Genomic DNA, 14,165 nt, shown 5'->3' with positions numbered 1-14,165 from the left:
AACCACTGAATGCATTTATAAATGGAACAACAAATTTTAAAAAAAGAGCAACATATAAACTGTCATCTGAAAGCAAGTAGTGTGTATTTCTAAATTAATTAATCTCATCTCTTTGTAATCCATGTCCACTTACAACTTGAAAATACATTGTTTAGGTGAAAAAGCAATCCAATCACTGCAATACTGTCGGTGTCTTATTATGTTAAATATCAAGAGAACAACATTCAGTCTTTAATATTATATGCTTTACTAGAGGCCCAGTGAATAAAATTCATGCATGAGTAGAGTCCCTAGCCTATCCCCCATCCTCTGTGCCCCTGTCTGGTCCCTCCCACCTGTCCCCCATCTGCCAGCAGCCCTGCTCCCACTGCCACCATTCCCATGTGCTGATGGCACCAGCCACGCTTGCATCTGCTGATGGCATGGAGCAATTAGAGCCAGCACCAGCAGCAGGTGCGAGTGGGGGCTATTGCCCCGATTGCCCCTCAGGAACAGGGGGAGGTGGAGAAGCCCTGAGGGGCAATTGGAGCTGGCCCTGGCAGCAGGTGCGAGTGCCAGGGGGGACTGTGGCATGTGGGAGCAAAGAATTTTGCTCCAGAGGTTTGCCCCGATGACAGCCACTGGTGGCCTCCCCTCCCAACCTGCTCCACCATCCCACAGTGGCCCATGCCCACCATGTTCTGAACATGCCTCCTGGTGGTCAGTGCACATCATAACTAGCGGTTGAGCAGCCTTAACATATCATTAGCATATTACGCTTTGATTGGTTGTTCTGCCATTTGGTCTATTTGCATATTACCCTTTTATTATATAGGATTAGCATATTAAAATGTAAGCACTTCAAAAGAGAAAGTAATTCAATTAGAAACCCTAAACTCTACCAAAAATTCAATACCAAGAACTGGGCTAATATTCATTATATCAGGATTTTACTAAAACATGTCTCTGATCTTTACAAAAGAGACTGAACTAAGGTTTTACTACTAATTCTATATATTAAACAATTAAAACTTAAGACTTGGATAAAGTATACTTTATGCTGATTTTCTATTTGCTTGATATATAAAACAGAAATAGAATGGAAACTGGGGCAAAATATATTGCCCCGTCTGAAAACTTTATCTGAGATGATTAATCACGGGAGGAAGATATTTCTAGCAGGGCATATATTGTTCAGAAATGATTAATCATTGTTGCAACCATTTCAGCCCCTTGCGTAGTGGTGATCAAGTTATATTAATCACATTCATAGATGAAGAGATGTATCACTTAGTAACAGTACTATATTTGAATTATTTGCATAGTAGGCAACTTTATATACATAAGAACTTGAGAATTACACAGGCAGTCTATAAAATTAGGGCAATGTTTATCTCCCACTTTGATTTGCCTAAAGCAAGATATGAACCCTGAAAAGGCATACCCACACTTCTAAAAGATGCAGTTTAATTACTCCATAATTCTGCTTTCTGGGAAATACTTGAAATTTATACAGGTAGGCTGTCAAAATAACCCCAAACCACATTAAAACTTATGGCTCTTTCTTCCTATATCCTTACAAACCTAAATCAGACATTACTAAATATAAATTTTAACCCATTTATTATAAAAAAAAAAGAAAAGATAACTCTACTAGAAATGAGTTATAAGACTAATTCAGTTAAATTACATCTTTCCTCCCTGCCTCACCTAAGGGTTAAGATTTTCATAGATAAAATTTTTATGTCAATTATATTTTATTTTTTAAAAAGGCAAAAAAAGATAGGCAAAAAAGCCAATGCCCAAGAAGAATATAAGCTTAAACATCAAGGATTAAGGTCTTTTTTCCCTTCTAATTAATATTTTTATCTTTCTACTCTGCCATATACTGTGGTAACCATTTAACTTTGGGAAAGCCTATGAGCCTCCAACTTTCTAAAATTGCAACTCATGCTTATGTTTGCTTTAAGTATATAACATAATGATTCAATATTTGTATGTACTATGAAATGATCACCACAGTAAGTCTAGGGCATTGTTTTACTTTTGACCTAATATGGAATAAAGAAATTTTTCCTGACATACAATTGCTCACTATTTAAGGATTTGTCAAAGTGAAGTTCAATTATCTTTCATAGAAATGCTCTTTGCTCTTAAGATATCCAGATTATAAAGAAATGAATTTTAGTAAGATAAGTCTGCCCAAACCCAAGGTCCCTGAATTTTATTCATGAACATAAGCTAAACATAAACCACAATACCCTTGCTGCTAAAATGAAATCCCCCCCCCCCCAAAAAAAAAGTCTAAAAAGGAGTTATTTGGGAATAAGAACAATTGTTTTTAGGTGTACCTGAATGGTTTGTAAGCAAACTAATTCCTTTGGCACAATTAAGACATTGGCCCAATAATATAACTTTGAATAAATTCACTAGGAATTAGAAATATAACAGGGAAAGAAATGCCAAAAAGAGGCTGATGTGGGAGGGAGGGAGTTGTTTTGTTTTGATAACCTTTTCACAGACCCTAGATTTCTGGCCAATCAAATCAGATCATCATACCTTGGGAAGGGAAATTGCCTGACGCAGCAGCTGAGCCAAAGTCAGCAAATCCGCCAAATAAATCAGCTGATCCTCCTAGAAATTTAGTATGAGGAAAAAGTTAAACTGTTAGAACCACAGAACAATTGATAGTAATTTCAGAAAGCCATTTTAGCACCACACTTAAAATATACCACCCATTAGAGGGCCCAGACCCACCATAAAAACTAGTTTGATCTAGGTTTTCATGTCACCATGTTCTCTTTAAGCTACCACAGACTCTTACATTCCTCAGTTCTGTGTCTAGTAGGATAATTGACCCTATTCACTTATATGTCATGAACATAATGTGGGCATGCAGTTTATCCCGCCAACTGTGGTACTTATAAGAATCTTCAATGAATGCTAAAACCTGGGTAAAATGTTGCTGGGAAATATGATAGTCACATAGTCTCAAAATACCACCCTAGATTATTTAGTAAATACCAGAAGCTACTTTTACAGTAGAGAAGTTGGATGGATAACAACTGATGTGATCAAACTTAATAATTTGACAAAATAGTATTCATGGGCTCATAACTGTAAGGAACTGGAATGGCAATCATCACGCATGTAGAAAATTCCTGCTAAAAATATTAAATCTGAATTTAATGATGAGAAATGAATAAGATAAATACAAATTGAGGACATTCTGTAAAACAACTCTTAAGACTTCAGAAAATGTCAACATTATAAAAGACAAAAGGACTGGGACTGCGCTAAATTAAAGGAGCTTAAAGAAACACAAGTAAATGAAATACATGATCCTTGATTGGACTCTACATTTTTTAAAAAGTGCTATCCTGAAATGACATAATTGAGACACCAGGGGAATTTGAATATGGTCTGTATATTATTAGACACTAATACTGCTTTAATGTTAAATTTCCCAAGTATGATAATTACATTGTGATTAAAAAAGGAGAATTCCCTTGTTGTAATAAGATATATGCTGAAATAGTTTAGGGGCAAAATGTAATGATGTTTGCAATTTTCCTTTGCATGGTATTCAATAAAACAACAAAAAAAGAACTAAGGAGAGAAAGAAAATATGGCAAATTTTACGTAGGTTTGAAATTAAAAAAAATAAAAGTTAGGGAAAAAACTTTGTTTAGTCCATGAGAAAGCAAATATTTGCATTTTTATTACAAGAAAAAGTAACCGCCTTTTTACTTCTAAACTTTTAAAGGGGTAAGATCCAAATCAAACTCTGTGCATAACATCACATTCTCATACAGTCAGACACTACATACTTGTAAAGACTACTTGGGTAAGAATATTTACCTTTATCTACAATTTGAACAGGAACATTAAATTAAATTTCAATATCCAATTTCTCTCCAATTATCACTTAAATAGTAATAGCCAAAGGATCCAAAACCTTAAATAGTTGTCCTTATTTTTGTTTGTCCTTAAAGATTTCACCTCTTAAGAGGCACAAACGTAGAAGTTTAGAGTAGTTCAATTATGGTGCTTTTAGTGTTATGCAAACATTATACAGGTTATATCACAGCTGCTTAGCCTGCAGTGCTTAGAAACTAGCCAGGTGGGACTGGAACATCTGGGCTGCACTCAAACACCACCAGGGACAGCTTCCAACATCTGGTGCCATTTCTGAATTGTCTTATCGCTGCAAGACATTCTGCCCCATCTGCTACACTCAACTGGGTTAATTAAACTAGAACTATCTCCCCTTCTTAATAAATGGCCAGCAGTAATAAAAGGAACAAGTCAATTTCGGAAACGTGTGTGTGTATTATTTCTTTTTAATGCACATTTATTGAAGTCAACTATCAGCAGGCATAATAATTCTTCATTCTTTCACCACATTACAGATGCATATATTCTCACTCAGCATGAACTAAATCGCATCCCACCAAGGCCAAGGTTCTCTACTCCTATCAGCACTACAGCTCATACATCTGCTTTTGCTTTGTCCAAAGGATAATATCACAGTGACTTGTTTTTCTCTTTATAGGTACATATGCCATTATAAAATGTGACAAGAGGCACAAAAGATCAATGACCTATATTTTTAAATTACTTAAACAGGCAAATATATTAATTTAAAAAATAGGGAAATGAATGTTGCAAACAGTTGCTGCTTAATATTCCCAAGTTGCCTTCTATAATGTTCCTTCATGTTCAAAATATTGATCAAAGTATACTTACTGTTAGGTAGCAAAAGGATAGTTAATCATTTACTATTATGTTAAGGGATTTGAAAATTGGGGATTATTTTAAGTTGCTTCATCCAAGCAGTGAATAAGTATCAATATGTAATTTATTATGTCAAACAAATGAGGAATCTTCAAATCCTATTCAGTCTGGGCTACAAAGAAAATTCATGTTGTAGATAAAAGCACTGAATACTGTAGATTACAACTTCAAATTGGGTAAGATATTTATTTTTGTCATATCCTGAATGTAATATTTTAGATAATTACCTACCTTAGTTATTCTACTGTTTTACCTTCTAACACCTAAACTGAAACTATACTATGTTTATAGCATAACTCTAGCGAATACTACTTCTCTCCATCCATACTATAAAGGAATTTATTTCAACATGACTAATTAAGAACACTGGGAGTAAAGAATAGAAACTTGGCCTGGCTAGGTAGCTACACTGATTACAGAGTTGTCCCAACACACCAAGGTTGTGGGTTCAATCCCTGGTCAGGGCACATACAAAAAACAACCAATGAATTTACACATATGTGGAAAAACAAATTGATGTTTTTTTCCTTTCTCCCTTCCTTTCTTTCTCTCTCTAAAATCATTAAATAAAAAATAAAAAGAATGGAAACATACACACTTAACTATTTTATAGATAGAAGCCACCCTTCCTTGAAAAGACTATCTTTTATCTTCTAAAGTGCCAGAGGTTATGGTTCTACTTGTGTTTTTACACAATCTGATCTTCAACTCTGAAAACTACCTTAAAATTTAAAGATCTCTTTATTTCATTTAGGAAAAGTCTTTCTCCTAGAAGGGACCATCCATACCTATATGCATGATGTTATTTAAACCAATGCCTTAAATTCAACAGAAATTTTCTATACTTAAGCATTTCCCCAGATAACTTCTATCTAAGGGAGTAAAAGAGTCTATCAAAAAATGCTGCATGTGGAAGACTGCTAAATTTCACACCAAGAGCTATCCTTCAAGATTCCCACATGAGAGCTGTCATTATAAATGAACCATTTCCATCTGCCTTTTCAGAGTAGCAAGGAGGTTATTTACAGTCACCAGCTGGGAACATGTATTTTCCAAAGCTGTGAGAACAGGAAAAATATAGCTGAACTACAAATGAAATTTCCTTTAACAAAAAAAATTTAATGTAGATTTCATTAGAAAAACAAACTTCTGCATAAAGAATTCTAACACAATTTTTTTAAAAATGACAAAAAATGTAAATATGACAAATTAATGTAAGAAATTCTTTAAAAAACCATTTAAGAATAAACACCCCAATTAAAAAATGGACAAAAGATTTGCCACACAATAAATGCTAAGATATATTGACTGAATATATAAAAATGTATTTAAAAAGAGTATTCACTAAAATTAATATTTAACTTTATGGTGAATCACTTGTTTTCCATCAAATTTCTAGTGAAATTTCTAGCATTACTTTTATAGTGAAAAGATAATAAAAATGAAATGGAATGGTTTTCGGCATTCTATTTCTAATTGGCTTATTTTCTAAAAACTTTAACACCACAGTGGGACATTTATAAAGATAGTCTCAAGTAAAAAAAATTGTTTAAACATTTTTACTAATTTCAGAGAGGAAAGGAGAGGGAGAGATAGAAAAATTAATGATGAGAGAAAATCACTGATTGGACGCCACCTACACTCGCCCCACCCCCACCCGCCCAGGACTGAGCCCGAAACCCGGGCATGTGTTCTGATCGAGAATCAAACCGTGACCTAGGTCAACACCTAACCACTGAGTCACACTGGCCAGGCTCACATAAATCTTGATGAATGGATTTCCATGTATATTTTTAAACCTGGTAAATATCCTATAATGATTTTTACCACATACATATTTTTAAAGTTGTTAACAATAAGGATATAACATATAAAAAGAGAAAATCTAAACATTTTCTCACAGGAGATATTTATCTGGTGAGCAATACAGATGCCATATCTGCTTAGATTTATAGTTTGTATCCATTTTATGTGCATGACGGTACCATTATAAGCATAGGCACATCTGGTAAATGACACCCAATGGCATACCAAATAGCAGTGCTAACATGGTAGATTCTTTGACTTCCTATGTGTATGTTGGTGCTAAAAATTTAATATCCAAATTTTTCACTGCTGAATTCAATTAAAATATATTACTAAAATAGATATTTTGGGTAACAAAATTTATGTACTGATTGGGGAAGTCTGCACAAATTGGTTAAACATACTGTTTCAAATAGGAAATGACTTTCCACATGTAATTGTTTTTTGTTTTGTAATTTTAAGAGAATATTAAGATAAACCTTTCAGGTTTCATTTGTCTCTATTACTATATTAATATTAATTGCTATTTCCATTTAATTAATCAATCTACTACTTGCACTGGAGAAGAAAAACCACACAAAGTTTTCTTATCAAGCAAAGCAAACATGTTGGTATTTAATAATTCTCTCTGTTCAAAGCAATCACAGAGGGAAAAAGTTACATCCACTCATCTGATCTTCCTAGTTATTTCTTCTCTGATTGCTCCATTAAAACTTTAGACAAATGCATGAAAGGGGCTCTTTAATATTTCATGCCATGAAGTCCAAAATAGTTGATATTCTATGACACTATGTCTTTATTATAGGGCTTCATACCAGCCGCCAGTTAATACTACCATTAAAATATTAAAGATACAAAAAGCACATAAATTGTTTTAAAAAACAAATGCAATTGTTTGTAACCTTGTGCATGACAGTTCAATAGAGTTTAGAGGATAATTTTAGGTACATTTTATAGTTACCAAAAAGGAATTGGAATTAAAGAATTTCAGAAACTAGGTTGAACCAGACACAGTATGAGTTCACTCCCAGTCCAAGAATATTATGATAGTAGGCAAGGAGAAGAAAATAACAGGAGCCTTTAAATTAATTGTATGTACTACACTATTAATGAAGTGATTTCCATCAGACTTCCACTTAGACACTAATGTAAATTTTAATCCAGTTTTAGAAAATCATTACATACAACTAGGAACAATCAACTTATTTTTGCACATTATTTATATACCAATCTTGCCATCTACAATTTAATGTGAAATGAAATTTAAACAGATTGGGGAAAATTGTCTTTAAAGAGAAATTTTATTTCTTAAGCTGTTTGACTTGTTACACAGGAGTTAATTAGAACTCTATAATCACTGAATGCAACCTAAAATCTCAATTTTCTTTAAGCATGTTTATAACTAAGTAACTACTTGTGATTTTTGATTAACAATTACTGCATTTCCACCACTTGATCTTCCGAAGAAGGCAAGAACTATGTTTTCCTAAGCATTATATTCCTCTAGCACCCAGACCTGTGTCTGGTTCAACAAATACTTGTTGAATAAATGAATGAATTCTAGGCATGGCTGACACTGTCGGTCTGCGGACTGAAAGGTCCCAGGTTCGATTCCGGTCAAAGGCATGTACATTGGTTGCAGGCACATCCCCGGTGGGAGGTGTGCAGGAGGCAGCTGGTTGATGTTTCTCTCTCATTGATGTTTCTAGCCCTCTATCTCTCTTCCTTCCTTAAAAAATAAAAATAAAAAATAAAAAGCCAATGTGGAAGCTTACCTGTTGATTGGCTGGGGCCATCAAATAGATCAACAAGGTCACCGGATGACTTGCTACTAGGCATTGAAGTCTGAAAATACACAGACAATTAATAAGCTTAGAAAACTAATTTCTATTATTTTTTCTAAATCTGCTGTACTCTAATTTCTAACTTAGACACAAATACTTGTAATTATCTTAATAGGGGTAAATTTAGTTTTCTTGGGGGAAAAAAACACAAAAAAAACCCAGATGTGGCTCCAAAATCCTTATGGAGAGATAGTTTCTGTAACATCCACATTGCTCTTTTTCTTAACTCATTTTTTATTACATTTCACTCTGGAACATATACTTTCTACAAAAAATTTAATGCTACATATCAGAATCATGAGAAGCATTAAGGAGTACCTTTGTCCAGCCTCATCTCAATATGTTGAGTCATAACTGCCCAGGTTGGAATCTTGGCCTGTACAGTCTTACAAAGCTCCCTTGATAATTCCAATGCTTAAGAATGTCTGAGATCCACTGGATTAGAGGCCAACATCCTATCAAGCACCAAAATTCTATGATTCTGTGAACTTTAGCAACACTTATTGTTTGCATACTATGTAAGTCAGTACAATTCTATTTTGTTTGATATACCTTGACATTTAATTATTTCATATTTAGTTCCCAAACTAAATATTGGGGCTGGAGTTGTAACATGATTTTTCTCCTCCCCATAGTGCGTACTATGAAGCATATGCTATACATTCAATACATACACGTTACATGAGAACAGAATTGCTAGGCAATACGGAAACACCGTGAGTTCCTAGGCTTGTTAATTTGAGCTTTGAAGATTAAAATATTGTATCATGGTTCAAAAAGGCTTTGAGATTGAAAGAGATCTACAATAGTTGAGAAACTTTTTAAGAACTTTGACCTAAACTTTTTTTTGGTAGTAAAAACAAAATAAAGAGATATAAAATATTTATGGCAGAGTGACATATTCAGACTGTACTATGAATTGATATTTAAAATCCTATAAAATATAAAAATATCAATTTATTGTTTAAAAATTAGGCATTTGGGAGAATTTTCTTCATGCAACCTTAAATGAATTCTCCACATAATAACCATCATGTATTTGGATTTTAACTATTTACTAGATGCCGTACCGTCATCATCAGTATAACTATATCCTCAATAGGGGAAATCTAAGACCAGAAAGAAATAATAGCCATTTCCCCTCTTTTAACTACAACTAAAGTTTTTATCAAAACTTGAAAAGAGCAAATATGAAATTATATACTAGAAGATATTTGGCAAAAGTTGACACAGTACTTGTTATTCTTTTTGTTTTTCAAATCCACACCTGAGGACATTTTTCCATTGACTTTTAAGGAGAGTGGAAAAGAGAGGGAAAGACAGATAGAAATATTGATGTGAGAGAAATACATTGATTGGTTTATCTACTGCATGAGCCTTGACCTGAGCGCACAGCCTGGAGAGGAGCCTGCAACCAAGTATGTGCCCCTGACCATAATAGAACTTGGGACTCTTTGGTCTGCAGGCCAAAGCTCCATCCACTAAACCAAACTGGCTAGGGCATGCATAGTACTTGTTCTTGAGAATAAGTAGGATTAGCTTTATTTTTAGCCATCTACTACTTGCAGGATGCATTAGAAAAATGTTTCCCTTATCTTTTAGCTACTTCTGATGCAAAGATACAAGATGAGCAAACACTAGCAGGAGGAGAGTGACAAAACAAAAATTCATCTTTTTTGAGATGAATCTCCCTCTTTGGCAGGTTTCTGTCTAAGAGACTAGCTATGAGTGCTTACAGCTCTTTTTAAAAATTTGTCCAGCAAATTTTAAATTTGTTCCCCAAAAATAAAATAAAATAAAATAAAATAAAATAAAATAAAATAAAATAAATAAATAAATAAATAAATAAATAAATAAATGACTAGCTATGGCCAGGTATCTAGTAGGTGGACATCCATTTCTGTAGTGAATGAAACAAAGATGAGGAAGGTACAAGAGTCAATGCTACTATGGATCAATAGTGACCACCAAGTAAATAAGATTTCCATTTAAAGGTGCCATCTCTGTATTAAATGAGACAATTTCCCCTATATATCTACTTGGTCCTCTTTTGCCCTTTCTTACAACTTCCAAGTATTCCCATGTTTTCCTTAGTCAGTGAATCTCGTACTTGGTAACCAGCGGTGTAACTAGATGGAAACAGATATACTACTGGTATATTCTGATTCACAATTGTTACCAAGTAAGAGTGTCATTTCTACTTTCATAGAAAGTGCAGACATTCATTCAGGAATCAGACAGATTTCTTTCCCCCAAGAGATGTCTTATTATTAATGAATGACTCTGAGTAATACATGCCAAATGATCTATAATTAATATGATTGCCTGAAAATGCCTAAGCCTACTAATGCAGTAATTCTAAAAGTAATTTATAAGAATAAAACTGTGTGTAATGTGTCAATTCGTGCCATTCCCACCTTAACTGAAGACTGAGGCATATGAGTTGAAGCATTCTGATCTGGACTTGCTTTGTCCCCTGTGTAATGTGCTGCCGCTCCAAGATCAATGGTTTTGGAAGGATTTGCTGTGCGCTTGTGCCTGGTTGTGGTGGTCTCTGTGGCTTGTGTGATATGGATATGCTTTGTCGTCACAGTCTCCTCTTCATCTTTGAATTCACCTTTGGGAGATCTGCCTCTTCTTGCTTTCTTCTCCTCATCACTGTCGCTAAAAGATATTAAAAATAAAGTAAAATAATAAGACTAGGGATTATTTTAAAATGGAGTCCTCGGTGATTTGAGCTAGAGAATTTCAAATACAGTAACTCTAAAATTCATACACTTTGACTATTTGACAGGGATCAACAGAATATTATCTAAGCTATCTGAATAATGACATGGATGTGTTGGGGAGGGAAAGTAGGAACCCAACCAATTCCCTACATAAGTTTAAAACACTGCTATAAAAATATATTTACATAAATGTGTACAAACAAAAAAGTCTGAAATAAATCAAGTACTTATTTATTATAGATTTAAATCTTAATTAAAAATAGTAGATTATCATATCAGAATCAACAGAGGAGATCCTAAGAGTTCCAAAATCTGCAATTGATGACCATTTTCTTGAAATGGTTTGTGTGGGACTACAGTTCCATTTACATAACATAATTCTGTCACTGAATCTCCTATACTAATGCGATACATAATAAAATATTTCAATTTCCATGGATATGTTTTAAATATTATATTTAAATTCAAATGATTAAACATTAATCTATAAATGCAAAGAAATATAAGATAATACACTTTACAACAACTGTGCTCTTTTTTTACTATAGTATCAGCAGATCAAATACATTACTTCATAGAAAACAAATATATTTAAAATGTTTTGAAATGTTTTCTCAGGCACATTCAAAAAGATTTTTTTTAAAAGTGTAGAAGAAAAAATACAAAACGAGTAAAACACCTGAGTTTTTCACATGCCATGGATTTAAAAAATGCCAGCGCTAGTCCTTTTTCCAATAGTAAAGCATTGGGGTTTTTGGGGTTTCCTTTGGTGCAAGTACAACACAGAGAGAAATTATCTAAAGTATACCATTACCTATATTAATTTTAGAGTAGGTGGTTTATAAATATTAATTTTAAAATACACTGAAATAAAATACTGAAAGTTCTCTTTAAAACTATGACTATTATTACTAATGTAATTTAACTTGGACTAATTTAACACAATTTCTACTTAAATATAAACACATTTGAATGGCTTAATTCCAAATCTGTGCAAATCAAGGTTCAAGAAGAATGGCTTCCCACACAGCAAAGGGATTAAATGCATTTTTTATCTATAAGCATTTTAGGGAATCTACAAATTCTGATTAAGTGTTTAAAGTCCTTATCACTTACTATACAATTTCTCAGCAAAAATGACCTAAAGATCCCCACCAGACCTATAAGTAAAACAGAAATTTCTTACCTTCTGAGGTCCAATTTTATTTTAATACAAGGTAATTTCTCTATAAGTTGATAACATAAACCTGACTAGCACACAATGAAATAGAAGCCTCAGATCTGATCTGTGTTCAAAAATTCCTGAATCTAATAATGAACCAAGATGTTTAAAATTCTAGTAATATGCCAGAGAGGTCACATGCAACTTCATCCAAAATCTACTCTTTTCCTTAAAAATACTCCAAGATGTAAAGTCCCTGGTGTGCCCTTAAATTACTATGATAAATAAAACACACTGTATTTTCACTCTTAAACTTTGATATTCTATATAAAAGATTTAGGAACTCTAGCAGATCCTATCTTAGAGTCAACATAGGAAAAAAAAAAAATCAAGGTAGAAAAAGAAAAAAAAAACAACAAAAAAAAAACAAGAATAAGACGACGAAAACCCAGAAAGAAAAATTGAGAGTGTGGGAATGGAAGGGCAAAGGAAAGTAATAACACAAGAATATATAGATGTCTAACAACCTATCTACCTAATTACCACACTTCTTCAGGAAATAGCAGCAGAATATATGGCCACAATGTGTTTTCTAAACCAAAATAAAAATGTAAACATACAGGCCACAAGAACATTAATGAGAGAAAAATTGCATAGAATATTTGAAGTAGACATTGTTTCCCAAAGTTTAGTATTTATTAACATATGTAACTATTTCAGTATTCAAGAGCTAGAAATGTAGTTATAAAATAGATATACATATTCAAAGCACTAAAAATAAATTCTAGTTCTTCAAAGATGATATTCTAGAAACAGTGTTGAAAAAGACAGGAATTCCAGGAATAAAATATATATGGAAACACTAAACAAATATAAAAAATTCCTAGTTTCAAAATTATATTTCCTCTTTTGATGACCCCTAAATCTGAATTATTAACATGTTTAAAGAAAAAAAGAGATAGTACTTAATTATAAGAAGTCACTTGAAGGTTTCCACCACTAATTGTTATTTTAAGCTAGTTCCACACAGCCTTAATGGACCTCAGGTTTTACTTCTATACAGTAAAGGTAAGAACCCTTTCTTTAGCCTATCAGAAATACTATGGGGCACAAATGATAAAATATTTTGTAAAACTTGCTTTGTTAGTGAAGTGCTCAGCATACATTGCTCTTTTAACTAGAAGGAAAACAAGATTATAGCTATATTGGTAAGAAGGAAAAAAACTAATGCTATTCCAAGTATTGCTCTATATAAATCTAAATAACAATGCCCTACTATTAGAAATGTAGTTTATGAAAATATAGGTTTATACTCAAAAACATTTAGTCCAAAATCCATTTGGAATTTTTTTTTTTCTGGTACACACTGGCACAGAATCATAATGAAATGTCACAGGAGGAGTCAAATTTCAAACCCTAGTTTTAAATTTAATATAATAAACTTTGTTATCCTTCAGCAATATCTTAGATCTCTGGATAATCTAATGCCCAAATGAAAAATAATCTCTCAAAGTTCTTAATGGCAAAAAAGTAATTCCAATAAATAGCCTGAATAAAAACATGTAGGAAATGTGATAACTTTAGAAATAAATGGACATAGACAATATGCAAAGTGTGTTAATATTAATGTAAAACAATGTTTGACCTTGCATTTTAAAAACAGCTGCACAGCCTGTCATCAGCAACAAATATAGTAGTATTGGAATACAGAGAAGGTTAGCATGAACCATGTGCAAGGATGACATGGAAATTCATAAATCATTCCATATTTTTGCATAGGGCATTTTTAGGGCAGGGCAACTATTCTATATGGTTCTCTAATAGTGGATATTATACATTTGTCAGCTG

At 33.1% G+C, this 14,165-nt stretch overlaps 1 protein-coding gene and 1 pseudogene across 5 annotated transcripts in view; one reads left to right on the top strand and one right to left on the bottom strand.

Annotated features, from left to right (window-relative positions):
* CLINT1 (clathrin interactor 1) overlaps positions 1-14,165 on the bottom strand; it is a 50,537-nt gene that overhangs the window by 6,840 nt on the left and 29,532 nt on the right. For 4 of the 5 annotated variants that reach the window (XM_045576845.1, XM_036424960.2, XM_036424961.2 and 1 more), the window contains 3 exons: positions 10,844-11,090; positions 8,358-8,427; positions 2,539-2,613 (listed from right to left, as the gene is read on the bottom strand). In XM_045576845.1, coding sequence (XP_045432801.1) covers positions 2,539-2,613; positions 8,358-8,427; positions 10,844-11,090 — 392 coding nt within the window. The remainder of the gene's footprint in view (positions 1-2,538; positions 2,614-8,357; positions 8,428-10,843; positions 11,091-14,165) is intronic. The other variant, XM_036424962.2, reaches the window with a different exon arrangement.
* Positions 13,990-14,090, top strand: LOC118711912 (annotated as a pseudogene).

Source organism: Pipistrellus kuhlii, unplaced genomic scaffold, assembly GCF_014108245.1.
Source record: "Pipistrellus kuhlii isolate mPipKuh1 unplaced genomic scaffold, mPipKuh1.p scaffold_m20_p_8, whole genome shotgun sequence".
NCBI lineage: Eukaryota > Metazoa > Chordata > Mammalia > Chiroptera > Vespertilionidae > Pipistrellus > Pipistrellus kuhlii.
Note: the sequence above shows the minus strand (reverse complement) of the source record. Positions and strands in the feature narration are given on the sequence as shown.